The following is a 14302-nucleotide window of genomic DNA, read 5'->3' as shown; positions in this document are numbered from 1 at the left end:
AGAATTAGTTCTATTGCTCAACTAAAAAGTAAAATAAACATATAAACAAGCACATGTAATCATAGATTGGCTAAAAAGGATAGTGGATGTAATATTTATAAAGATATAGATTTATTTTATTTTTTCACTTTTAAACAACTTTAATTAACTGACTGGTTAAACCATCATCATCATTCAGAGAATTCTATAGGAGAAGAGCAGCTGAGAAACGTGAACCTTTTAATTATTGTCAAGATTTGGTGAAAACCAATGGTTTTATTTTAGCTAACTAATAATGCTTAGAGCAATTCAACATTGTTTCGAATGTCAAAGAAAATATATCGAGGAAATATAATGTTCATCAATTCGTGAACATTATGACCCCTCGTAACCTCTTTGGTATTATTCTACAAACAGGTAGACTGTTGGTCATGTGGTTATACATGGATCAAAAGAGAGTTATTTAAAAAACAAAACACAATATATGTATTTAAAATTTAATAATAAAGAAAAAAATAAAACAATCTATAGATTTAATCATTAAATATTGTTAAAGAGGTGCATCAAACTAATACTTATTATCATGTGGCTATGCTTTTTTGTTGTTTTGCTTTTTTTTTAAAAAAAAAAAAATAATTTAAAGTTAGTGATTCTTTTTAATTATTTATATTTGATTTTTGATTCGTTATTTTAATTAAGTTTTATTTTAAAATGGCAAGCAGATTAACTACACAAAATAAGAGTAATAATAGTCCATCATTGGCTCCCTCTTTCAATAATTATACACAAGGAGTATTGAATTCAATAAAATCAGTTAGTGATTCAAACACTAAACCAGTCAAGAGTAATCGTTATAAGGACTATAGTGAATTATCAGAGAGGTCTGGTAATAAAAGTAAAGTTTTAAATTTAATAACGATTTTGTATATCATTGATACTAATATTCCCAATCTAGATTGTTATCAAGTTTAGTTCCTTTTTACACTTCTAAGGAAATCAGAGAGTTTGGAATCACAATAGATAATAATGCGTGGAATCGTGCAATTCAACACGTACATAAGTATGGTGCAGGTAGACTGATTAATGCAGAAGAGATCAGCAATTGGAGATCTAAATTTACACACAATGGACAAATGACAAGAAGACAAAGAACCACGATGCTAAGGACAGCCGTCGAAGGTTACTTCAATATGAAAGATATAACTGAAGAATCAAGTAAAAACATGAGGTTGTACAGCAAAGAACTCGACGCAGATGGTAAACGAGCATTCGAGTTGGTGCCAATCAAGAACCTTGCTTTAGGAAACATAAATACCTGCTTTTCAGATTACCTCAAGAAGAGTAAAGTTGATCAAGTCAAGTATCCACTCATGGGTAGAAGTGCATTTTACAGTTTCGTACCAGAGTATGTCAGAGAAATGAAGAATCGAACCGACATGTGTCCAATGTGTGTTCAGTATCAGGCTCTCGAGTCAAAACGAATTAAGTTTGGGCAACTTTCAGATCAAGATCATAAACTGTTTGAAATCTTGACTATTCACAAGATGTTTGTTCAGCAAAGAAAGAATGATTATTTGACATGTGTAATTATAATTTTATTAATACATTTAGTTAATGATTTATTAATATTTAGAAAAATGAGTTAAAGGCAGGAGAGTGTATTATTCTCTGTGATTTTAAAGAGAATATATCATTAGGTAAATCCAAAGTGCAAGTAAGCCATGAATTTTACCAACAACCTGCTCGTACCTTCTTTGGAATGGTCCTCTTCTATAAGCAAGGTGACAAGCTGAAGATTCACTACTATGACTGTCTTTCACAAGTACTTAATCACTGTTCGACATTTGCAATTTCATGTCTCGACAAATTAATCAATGATCCATTATTCACCAGTCTAAATATCAACAAAATTACATTTTGGTGTGATAATGCTAGACACTTCAAGTCAAATGAAATACTTTCATATATGCATACATTGTCAAAGTTGCAAGTAGCTGATCCAAACACTCCAAACAAAACCAAAAGAAAGTATCTCGTCGAATTGAATACTTTTGCACCTTATCACGGAAAGAGTGAATGCGATCAACATTTTTCAATGGTTTCTAGAGCGATAGCAGACAAGTCGAGTTTCAAAGATTCAATCTATACAGATCAAGATGTTATCAATGCAATCAAGAGTACCACTGACAACAACAACTATCAAAGAACATACAAATTGACCTCTGAATCAGAGAAGGAAGCTGTTACCATCAAAGTAACAGTCGAAATTCATAACCCAAAGGAATTGAAACAGAAAGAAATAAAGATCTTTCCTGGTTTTACAGAGTATCATCGTTTCCAGTTTTTAGATAATAGATCAGTAAGTTAATCAATTATATAATTTGAATTCAAAACAATTATTAATCAATATTTTTTTACAAAAAAAAGATGCGTGCCAATAAACATTACATTAAATTCATGGGTGGAAATGAAGTTGACAAAATGACTATCTACAAATATTCTGCTATGAAAAGTCAAGTTGGTAAAGAGACTACAATTTCCAAAGGCTACGAATCGACCACCAAGGAGGAGGCACAGTCTTGGAAACCAGCTCGAGATAAGGCACATACCACCTATCTAAACACCATGATAGAAATGAATGAGATTGCCAAGAATGTAGACGAATCAAATAAGGAAAAGGCAAAAGAGATGAGCGATATTATAAATACTTATGCCAATGTAACATCTAAATTAGCTCCACAACCCACACCTTCAAGAACACAACAAATTGTTTCGTCACCTCAGTCACCATCTCAACCAACACTTTCAAATTCACAAGCTGCTTCTACTTCATCTCAATCTTCACCAAAACCAGCTACCACAACTACACCAGACCAAACACTCTCTGGTACAAACAAAAGAAGAAGAGGCTACAGAGGAACAAAGAAAACAAAACAGACTAATTCACAAAATAATACACAGAATAATACACAAGATAATATACAAAATAGTACACAAAATAATAAACAAATTAATACACAGAATAATACACAGAATAATACACATAATACACATAATAATACACATAATAATACACAAAATACCCAAAGTAAACCATTGTTTGATATCGAATCGATTGATTTTGGTGACGATGATCATGATATCGGATCGAGCTTGATTTATAGTGGTAAAAGAAAAGAAAGAGAGGATGATTGTGACAATAATAGTCAACATAAAAAAATAAATAACCAAATAAATAACCAAATAAATAACAATAACAATAATAATAATAACAATTCAACAAAAAAAAGAATAAGAGAAGAAGATAATAATCAAGAATCAATGGACAATCAAAAACATCACAAATCAACTCATGTAAATAGTCAAACACCAATCCAATCCCCATCCCAAACACCAATTCAAACACCATCCCAAACACCAATCCAAACACCAATTCCAACACAATCCCAAACACCAATCCAAACTCCATCTCAATCACCAATCCAATCTCCAACCCAAACACCACTCCATACTCCTATTCAACACAACACTACAGTGCAATCAACGGAACAATCAAAACCAGCAAAAGAAATTGTCGTAATCTTTGAAATCGATAACAATTACAACTCGCAGATTCAAGATTATAGACAACAACAACAAATCAACTATTTACAACAACTTTCACAAACACTGCAACAACAATCTCCACCACAGTCAGAAGCAGCAGCATCAAATGATGTAGAAATGACATCACATGAAGATCCTATCATGGAACAAGTTGAGGAAACTGACGATGCAATGGAGATCGATCGATTCTGTATTCCATATGAAAAGATCAAGGACCAGTTGAATACCGCAGAAGAAGACGAAAACATGAACAATGCCGGTGACTTCTTATCCAATTGGCCATCTCTACGAGAACTTATTATAAGAATTCCATGCCTCACAGCCATAGCGGACTATGGACAGCTCTTCTCCACTCTACTCATTAAGAACCCATTATCAAACCTGGTAATAAGACCAATTCAAAATATGATTGGAAATGTTTTAAAATCATTTTTATAATTCAAATTTTATTATTATCTTTTTGGTATGTGGAGATGTTTAGGCATAAAAGATAGTGTAAGTAATAATTGTTTTATTTTAATGAATACAGATTACTAATTTTTATTTCTTTGACATATCTTTAGTGGATCATAATTATTCAATAATTTTTGATTGCTTGTTTTGAAATAGTATATGCAGTAGTGTGTAAAGAATCTTGCAATCAATTCGCCTATTTTTTCATTTGTTGTTATGGGTTTGATGAAGCTATGTATATGTTCGGATGGGAGTCTGGTCTAGTACATTTCAAATCAAATTTATTTCAACATTGAATAAGGTGATTTTGGTTATTAACAAAAACACAATTCAAAATGTGAGCACTTTGCTATATTATTTTAGAATAACGCTTTCAACCTGATTCATTATCTGGAGTGTTTGAATGTTGAAGCATATTGATTTGGTAGTAGTAAATTTTGTTTTATATTATGTTTTAGTTCATTGTAAGTATAAGTTCCTTATATAGCAGTTGTGTTCTAAAATTAACATTTTAGAATTATAATAACCAAATCAACTGACACTTCAATAATTTATTAAGAATTCAACTATCACAATTCAAACAGTTTATGGACACGATTTCAAATAACTTAAATTAATAATCCAGCTGTTTAACAATAATTAAATATATTAGAATAATATCAACATTCAGTGAATCAACAAAATATCAATCTATCAAAGTTAACATAAAGAAATAACCAACAAGTTAATCTACAATGAATACCAAACTAGTTAATCAAGAACAGATTTCTGAGATTGAGCAACTGCACTAGTCGAAGAAATCCAACAGTATAAATACCTTGGAAAATCCATTATAGAAATTAATTAATTATTCAACATTATTCAACATTACCAAATATTATTCTTATCTTCAAACTGTAAAATAAATAAACTATTATCTTTAAATATTATACTATAAATTATATCTCTAAACTTTATTACATTCATTAAATCTATATTCCTTGTACCAAAACTATTCCTAAAGTAATTCCTAATCTTATATCAAAGTTGTAAGTATTATATTTATATGTTTATATGTATATTATAATATGATATTATTACCATTGTAAAATAACAAGTTGTGAATGTACTTAACTAATTCATTCTATTATACAAAGGTCAATTCATACAAAGAATGTGATCTTTCTAGATTTTATTTGTATTTTTAATCAAGAGAATAGTCCAATAAAGGTATACGCATATAATTTTATTAATATAAATTTTATTTACTTCTTTATTATATTTCGTATGTCATTAATTTTATGTTCAACATATCAGATAATTTTGTATGCCTACGACAAATTATTCTGGTATTACCGAATGTAAAAGATGAAGACTCCCATCTGGCTGTCACTCAATAATGTCTAGTATACATTATTCAATTAATGTTTTACTAACTTATTTGATACAGACCAATCCGGCATTATAGGGTAGGCACACTATAAAACTATATATTTTAAAATGCACCACTTTAGAATATATAAAGGGCCAACTAGTCAATATTTCTAACTAAGGTGGTCAAGTTATTATATCGACTCAGCTACAATCTTTAAAAATAAAATGTATGTAATTGAAAATCAATTTGGATAAACATTCTTACTTATTAACTTTTTTGTTTTAAATAGAAAAATATTGTTGAGTAACAACAATAAAGGTGCATCGAACGAGCCACCCGGTTATCATGTAGATTTTCTCCATTTTGATATGATAGTCGTGAATAATAATAGAATGGATTACCAGGGGCACACTCAGTGCAGGGAGTGGGTAAATAATCAAGTATATTCAAGATAACTAATTCAAATTTATTTTTTTTTCTCCAAAAAAGTATAGGTTAGTTTTGCCTTTAATTTGTTTATATGGTATGTATCATTCTATAAATAAATAGATATAGGTAATACAATATAAGTACTGTATTAGTCCAGTGCACATTGTGCTCAACGCTTTACATTTTTATATTCTTACACTATATTTCTATTTATTTGCACTGCAGTGAATTAGCACCTAATTCACTTTCATTCTTCCTTTCATCCATTCTTTCTTTCTTTCTTTCTTTCTTTCAATCTTTCATCCACCCATTCTTCTTTCTTCCTTTCATACATTTATTTATTCATCCAGTAATTTATTTATTTCTCTATATATCAATTATATGTATTATATTTATTTATTTATATTTATCTTTATATCTATCTTAATATTTATATTTATTTTCAGTGTTATATTTATTTATATTTTTTATATTTATTTAAATATTATATTTATTTATATTTATATATTTATATATTTATATATTTATATATTTATATTCATATATATTATATTTATTCATTTATTCATTTATTAACTCACTTTCTTGTCAATCTACTATAATACAAAGTTGCTTTTTCGTATCGCTAACATTATACAATTGAATTTTATATGGTTATTGTTGATTTGATTGTGTTTGATTCAAATAAAAACCAAAATTTAATATTTAGTGAAGATTGGCAAAGTGAAAGATACCAGCTTATATCCACTATTCAAGGAATCGATAGAAATTCAAGATCACATATCGTGTGTTGAACCATTTCTATTGATATATGTGCTTTATTTAATCAGTAGGGTCCATTGTTAAATATCTATTTCGCTAGTTGCCTATCATTGATTTTCTCATATAAATTTCCCATATTACAATAACCATTTTTTGAACACCAATTTTTGATTGAAGATCTTTGAGAAATTGATTGATCTTTTCATAACATTGATAAATATGTCTGTCCCTGTATTCTTTGATCTCTCGGGTTTGTTGTAGCTTGCTCCGAACTCCGATGCAGATTGGAAAACTCATTTTACCCATCGAAAAACAGAGGCCAAACTCTTTCAAATTTTTTTTAAAGAATAAATCAAACTTTATATTCTAAATCTACTATAAAAATACTTTCTATTTATCTAATTTTTATTAAAATCTAACAAGGTTTGATATTTTATTTTATTTTTTTAATATTAATCTCTATTGCAAAAACGAAGAAAAAAAAATTGTGAAAAACAGCCACAACCACTATCATTGAAAAAAATTTAACATTTTAAATTTTTTATCGACATTTAAGCAAATCAATGGATTAAATAAAATGCTACTTTTACTTTTTTACATCAGAAATATGGACAGCAAAAAAAAAAAAAACAATAAAACTTATCAAAATATAAAATAAATAATTTATATAAATATTTATTATAAATATAACAATATAAATTGTAATTTATTTTATTTGTTTTTTTTTCAGTTGAGGGATAATGAATTCTTAGAATTTGTATCCTTTTTTTTAATCTACTGGAAGTAATTTCTTATTATACTTATTAATGTTTTCAATATATGATATAAAGTGATCACAAGATCAAATGGATTTCATTTTACTCCCAAAAAAATCTGAAAATGATTCAACTACAACGACGACGACTACAAGAGCAACAGATTCAGCAACATCTTCATCATCATCATCACGTCAAAAGAGAATAAGAGAAAAAGAAAGTAGTTTTGAACAATTGAAAGATGACACACAACGAAAATCTATAAAAAGTACAATCAAAACCGAAGTAGTAGATACACTTGGTCTGGAAGCAATAGCAGAGAAACATGATTTTCCATTCTACTGGCTGTTACCACAAAAGGAGCAGGTCAGATTGGTTGAAATCGACAGATCCGGCACCGAATTCTATGAAATACATCAACACTTTCGAGAAACACTTCCAAGTTTCAACATTACAAAGGTGGAGCGTGTTCAGAGCAAAACACTCTGGCGTAGCTATCATAGCAAGTGTCTAGAGTTGATGAAGCGTTACAATGCAAGTAGTTCCGTCATCGTTGAATCACGACTCTACCATGGAACCAGAACGCACAGACCCTCGGAGATCTATGATCATCCTGTCGGTTTCGACCTGTCGTTTTCCAATTATGGCAGCTTCGGAAAGGCACACTACTTTGCGATGAACGCTAGCTACAGCAATGGATACCGACACACGTTGAGCCAAGGCAATATCTACCAGATGTTCTATTGTCGTGTGCTACTAGGTAGTTGTGCAATGGCTTTATCGGTGCCCTTTGATCAGATGGCTGATCTCACAAGTCGTGGTGTCTACGACAGTTATAAAGGCGGTGATATATTTACCATCTATGAGAACGGTCGTGCCTATCCCGAGTATCTGATTACATATTCAGACGCTTATACCCGTGGTATGCCAACATCCAATACATCGATAAAATCAACACTATCAACCACAAGTATTTACCGTCAACCACCGCCGCCACCACCACCACCACCACGAACCAACCGTCAACACCCACCACCACCACCAACTACAGCAATTCCTCTATCCTATCCCATTCCAACAACCAGAAATGCCAATGGAACCAACAAATTTAGACATTTTGGTATCGATAATAATAGTAATAATAGTAATAATAATAACAATGATAATAATGAAGACAATGAAATATCAAATATTATGTCTTTAATGAGTAACCCTGACTTTGTTGAATCCCAAAAGAAAATATTGGAAAGTCTAAAGAAATAAGTGTATCATATCGATACTTGGGAATCATTGTCAATCACTTTTTCATATTACATTAACAATCTTAATTCTCTTTCATAGATCTCTTTTATGTACATAAATAAATAATAATAATAATAATAATATTATGAAGACAATGAAATATCAAATATTATGTCATTAATGAGTAACCCTGACTTTATTGAATCCCAAAAGAAAATCTTTGAGAATCTAAAGAATTGTTGATCTCAAGATATGATATCGATAATTGTCAATCACTTTTAAATGTTACATTAGTATTAAATTCAATTCTCTTAACAGAGATAACAAATAAACTACATTTTTTTTACTAAGAATTCTGTTTTTTTTTTTTTTTTTTGTTTAACTTCATTTTTTTCTGACAAAAATTTAAAATTTTGGCGCTCTCTTTTTTTTTTTTTTGTTTTAATTACAACAATTCAGAGCAATCCAAACAATATTTTTTCTTTTTCTTTAATAGATAAACAAATTATTATATAATTAAACAATTAACTAAATTGAATAATTCTGTGATTATTTTAAGTAGTAAATCATATTATTTATATTTAAAAAAAACAAACAAACACACTTGTTTGATTTTTTTAGTTTTGTTGTTATAACATTTTTAGTTTAATTATTATTCTATTATTTTTGTTATTATAATTGTTTTTTATTTATTATATAAACAAGATTATTTTAAAGAATGTCAGACGATGAAGATTGGCAATCTGATGTAGAGGAGGATTCAGATGATGATTGGGATGAAGAACCAAAGAAGAAAACAGCTGCTAAAAAGACAACTACAGCTGCTGCGGCAACAAAAAAGAAGACAACAACAGCTGCTGCCAAGAAAGCAAAGGTTGTAGAGTTGGACAACAGCGATGACGACGACGAGCCCAAACCCAAGAAGACAACAAAGGCACCCAAGAAACCTGCTGCCGCTCCAAGAAAGAAAGCTGCTGCCAAGAAAAAGAAAGCGGAATCCGAATCGGAATTGGAGGACGATAGTTTTGTTGTTCCAGATGACGACGATGATGACGACGATGATGAAAGCAACAACAACAACTCGAGAAAACAACCAACAACCAACATTACAAAGAATGTAAAGTCGGTCGATGAAACCTACAAGAGAATGGAGTTACTCGATCAGATCTTGTTGCGTCCCGATACCTACATTGGATCGACCGAGAAACAAGAGGAGGAGCTGTGGATCTGGGAGAACGAGAGAATGGTGCGTAGAAAGATCAGCTACGTGCCTGGACTATACAAGATATTCGACGAAATCCTTGTGAATGCCGCCGACAACATTCAGCGTCCACTCCAAGAGGGTCAGAAAAAGATGAAGCAAATCAAGGTGGAGATCGATCCCGAGCACAACCGAATCATGGTGTGGAACGACGGTCCAGGTGTGCCAGTTGAGATGCACAAGAAGGAGCAGATGTACGTGCCAGAGATGATCTTTGGTCACTTGCTGACCTCGTCCAACTACGACGACTCTGAGAAGCGTCTGGCCGGTGGAAGAAACGGATTCGGTGCGAAACTGGCCAATGCATTCTCCACCGAGTTCCTGGTGGAATGTGCCGATTCCGGCCGTCGTAAACTCTTTAAACAGACCTTCAAAGCCAACCTCAAGAACAGAGAGAAGCCAGAGATCACCACCTACTCCAAGGCTACCGATTACACACAGATCACATTCTATCCGGATCTCTCCAAGTTTGGAATGTTGTCGATGCTCGACGACGACAATGTCGCACTGCTTACCAAGCGTGTCTATGATATCGCCGGTTGCAATCCATCGCTCAAGGTAACACTGAATGGCGAGGATCTCAATATCAAGTCGTTCCAAAGCTACATTCAACTCTACTTCAAGTCACTGGAGAAGGCACCGGAGATCTACTATGAGCGTGTCAGCGAACGTTGGGAAATCGCCATAGCATTGTCACACGAAGGACAATTCAACCAAGTTAGTTTCGTAAACTCTATCTGTACCCCCAAGGGTGGAACCCACGTCACCCACGCACTTAACGATGTGCTCGCCGAGATTGGAAAAGCCGTACAAAAGAAACATAAATCCAAGGCCGAAATCAAACCTGCATTCATCAAAAATCATCTCTTTGTATTTGTAAACTCACTCATTGAGAATCCTGCATTCGATTCTCAAACCAAAGAGAATCTCTCAACTAAAATTACATCATTCGGATCACAATGTCATCCATCCGAAAAATTCCTTAAAAAGAGTAAGTCCAATCAAGAAAACAACAATCATAATAGCAACTTTTAAACTAATAATCTTATCTTTTTATAATTATTTAGTTGTTGAAAGTAAATCAGGTATTGTAGATCAAATCATTTCATATGCAAAACATAAAGAGGAAATGGCAATGTTGAGAAATACAACTGCTACAACCAAGAAGGGTTCACGTTTGAATATACCAAAGTTGGACGATGCAAATCTTGCAGGTACATCACACTCGGAGGATTGTACATTGATTTTAACAGAGGGTGACTCAGCCAAGACGTTGGCTGTCTCTGGTATCTCTGTTGTCGGTTGGGACCACTACGGTTGCTTCCCTCTCAGAGGTAAGCTGCTGAACGTGCGTGAATCCGATGCACGTACAATGATGACCAACGAAGAGATTGTCAATATCATCAACATCATGGGATTGCAACACGGTAAGCAATACGAAGATGTCAAGTCACTGCGTTACGGTCACCTGATGATTATGACCGATCAGGATCACGACGGTTCTCACATAAAAGGTTTACTCCTCAATTTCATCCATCATTTCTGGCCATCGCTTCTTCGTATCGAGGGATTCCTGGTCGAGTTTGTCACACCAATCATCAAGGCAACCAAAGGAAACAAAACCATTGCATTCTACACCATTCCAGAGTATTTAGCGTGGAGAGAAGCAAACAACAATGGAAAAGGCTATGAAATCAAATACTACAAGGGTCTTGGAACATCGACTGAAGAGGAAGCCAAAGAGTACTTCTCGCAGCTCGTCAACCACAAGATTGACTTTGAGTATGACAATGGTGCCGACGATGCCATCGACAAGGCATTCAACAAGAAGCGTGCAAACGATCGTAAGACCTGGATGGATCAGTACACACCGGGTGCCTACCTCGATCAATACGGTATCAAGAAAGTAAAGATCACCGATTTCATCGACAAGGAATTGATTCTCTTCTCGATTGCCGATTGTGAGCGTTCGATTCCATCGATCGTCGACGGTTTCAAGACCTCGCAACGTAAGATTCTATTCTCCTGTTTCAAGAGAAATCTAAAGAAGGAGATCAAGGTTGCTCAGTTGATTGGTTATGTATCTGAGCAGTCGGCCTACCATCATGGTGATCAATCACTGGCGTCCGCTATCATTGGTCTGGCGCAGACCTATGTCGGTGCCAACAACATCAATGTTCTCTATCCAGGTGGTGGTTTCGGTAGTAGATTGGCCGGTGGTAAGGATTCGTCCGCACCTCGTTACATCAATACCCGACTCGAGGAGATTGCACGTACTCTCTTCCCAGAGGAAGACCATGCACTACTCTCACATCTCACTGACGACGGTAAGCGTGTCCAACCGAAATGGTACATTCCAGTGATCCCTATGATCTTGGTCAATGGATCCAAGGGTATCGGTACTGGTTGGTCATCGACCATTCCCAACTACAACCCACGTGACTTGATTGAGAACATGAAGTTGCTCATCGAAGGCAAAGAATTGAAGCCAATCGTGCCATGGTACAGAGGATTCAAAGGCACCATCGAGCTTCAAACTGGAAAGACATCGAATTTCGTTGCCAAGGGTGTCTGGAGAAAGTTGGACGAATATCGTTTGGAGATTACCGAACTCCCCATCGAGTCTTGGACAAATGACTTTAAGGATCTCGTACAGAATCTCATTGATCCACAAGGCAAACAAAAGAGAAAGGAAGCCAAAGAAAAGATTAAACAAGTCAAGAAAGGTAAAGCTACATCAACCAAGGTTGTAAAGAGAAAGAAGAAGGATGAAGATGATGATGAAGTTGTTATTGCTGATCCAATTGTCAAAGTAAGTAAAAAAAAAAAAAAAAGTCTTTCAAACGTCTTCGAATCAAGTTTATTAATTATTGCTGTTATTATTATTATTTAGTCAATGTCCAATCAAGGTACAGTTGGTTCTATTCATTTCATTATTGAAACATTGAAGCCAGTCGATGAAATCGATGTTAACAAGACCTTTAAATTGGAAAAGAAATTGGCAGAAACCAATATGACTGTATTTGATGAAGAAGGTAGAATCAAACAATTCGAAACAACAACCGATATCATCAAATATTTCTTCAAGATTAGATTGGAATACTATCAAAAGAGAAAGGTATATATAATTAATATATTTATTTTTAATTTAACGATTCAATATTTATTTATTAATTTTATTTTCATGAAATAGGATTATTTATGTGATAAACTTGAAGAGGAACACAGAAGACTTTCAAACAAAGCTAGATTTATCCTTGCTGTGGTCAATAAGGAACTTGTGATTGCCAATGTAAAGCGACTCGACTTGGTAAAGAAATTGAAAGAGATGAAGTTTGATCAGTTCTCAAAGAAGGTCGGTAAGAAGGCTGAAGAGCAAGTCAAGAAATCAAAGGTCGACAAGGTAGAAGAGGAACTCGCTGTTAATTCTGACCAAGAAGAAGAAGGATCCGACGATGAAATGGAAATGGATGACGACTGCAGAGGATACGACTACCTGCTCTCTCTACCATTGTGGAGTTTGACATTGGAGCGTGTCAAGAAGATCCAAGAGGAAAGAGAAAAGAAGAAGGTTGAACTCGATAAACTTAGAGGAACTGCCATCACAACAATGTATCTTTTAGATTTAGATAAATTCTCGGAATCTCTTGATGTAACTATCAATCCTATCAATATCTATCATTACTATATCAACAACTTATTAACATTTATTTTAATTTACTTAGAAACAAGACGCAGAGGATCAAAGACTTAAAGATAAAGGAGACAAATACAAGAAGTCTGTCAAAGGAAAGACAGCTTTACCAAGAACCAGAAAAGCTAAAGCTGCTCCCAAGAAAAAGACTTTGGATTCCGATGATGATGATGACTATGAGCCTGCGATGCCAAAGAAGGCAACCACCAAGAAGGCAGCCGCTGCTGTTGAACCGAAACCAATCGCACCCAAACCAGCAGCCAAGAGAAAGAAGGATGAGGCTTCACCTTCTTTGGGATGCCTTTGTCACCAAAGTCAGTAAACCAGCTGCCGCAGCAAAGAAGGTTGCAACTGTTAATTTAGATGATGATAGTATGGATGTAGATCAAGATTCATTTATCGTTGATGATGACGATGACGACTTTGTACCACCAACAAAGAAGGTCAAAGAAACTAGCAAACCAGCTCCACCAAAACCAGCTCCCGCAAAGAAGAAGGCCGCTGCCAAAAAGAAAAAGGTAGAATCAGAATCAGAATCTGATTTTATCAGTGATCAGGAATCGGAGGCCTCTGATGCAGAAACACCACCACCAAAACCAAGACCAACTAGAACTAGAAATACACTTCCAAAGTTGAACTTCTTTACCTCTGATGATAGTGACGATGCCATCGGTGATGACAGTGATGATTAAACACATCAACCATTAGATTAAATATTAAATAAAATCAAACTCGAAACAACCATTCCACATTTAATCATTATTTTA

The 14302-nt window shown here is 33.6% G+C and overlaps 4 protein-coding genes across 4 annotated transcripts; all 4 read left to right on the top strand.

Annotated features, from left to right (window-relative positions):
• Positions 1-690: 690 nt before the first annotated feature.
• On the top strand, positions 691-4023 carry PPL_04538 (uncharacterized protein; the record flags this gene model as incomplete). The annotated part of the gene is made up of 4 exons (XM_020575440.1): positions 691-902; positions 935-1562; positions 1613-2338; positions 2407-4023. 4 exons carry the CDS (start codon positions 691-693, stop codon positions 4021-4023), a joined length of 3183 nt encoding a protein of 1060 aa, XP_020434960.1.
• A 1082-nt stretch (positions 4024-5105) lies between these two features.
• PPL_04537 (uncharacterized protein) lies at positions 5106-6934 on the top strand (the record flags this gene model as incomplete). Its single annotated transcript, XM_020575439.1, has 6 exons — positions 5106-5122; positions 5175-5366; positions 5571-5618; positions 6531-6606; positions 6761-6833; positions 6930-6934. The coding sequence occupies 6 exons, from the start codon at positions 5106-5108 to the stop codon at positions 6932-6934; spliced, it is 411 nt and encodes a 136-aa protein (XP_020434959.1).
• A 494-nt stretch (positions 6935-7428) lies between these two features.
• PPL_04536 (uncharacterized protein) lies at positions 7429-8601 on the top strand (the record flags this gene model as incomplete). Its single annotated transcript, XM_020575438.1, has 1 exon — positions 7429-8601. One exon carries the CDS (start codon positions 7429-7431, stop codon positions 8599-8601), a length of 1173 nt encoding a protein of 390 aa, XP_020434958.1.
• A 697-nt stretch (positions 8602-9298) lies between these two features.
• On the top strand, positions 9299-14227 carry top2 (type II topoisomerase; the record flags this gene model as incomplete). Its single annotated transcript, XM_020575437.1, has 6 exons — positions 9299-10832; positions 10909-12653; positions 12735-12959; positions 13035-13493; positions 13567-13849; positions 13899-14227. The coding sequence occupies 6 exons, from the start codon at positions 9299-9301 to the stop codon at positions 14225-14227; spliced, it is 4575 nt and encodes a 1524-aa protein (XP_020434957.1).
• Positions 14228-14302: the final 75 nt, after the last annotated feature.

The sequence above is a fragment of the Heterostelium album genome (assembly GCF_000004825.1).
Source record: "Heterostelium album PN500 unplaced genomic scaffold PPL_contig9, whole genome shotgun sequence".
NCBI lineage: Eukaryota > Evosea > Eumycetozoa > Acytosteliales > Acytosteliaceae > Heterostelium > Heterostelium album.
Note: the sequence above shows the minus strand (reverse complement) of the source record. Positions and strands in the feature narration are given on the sequence as shown.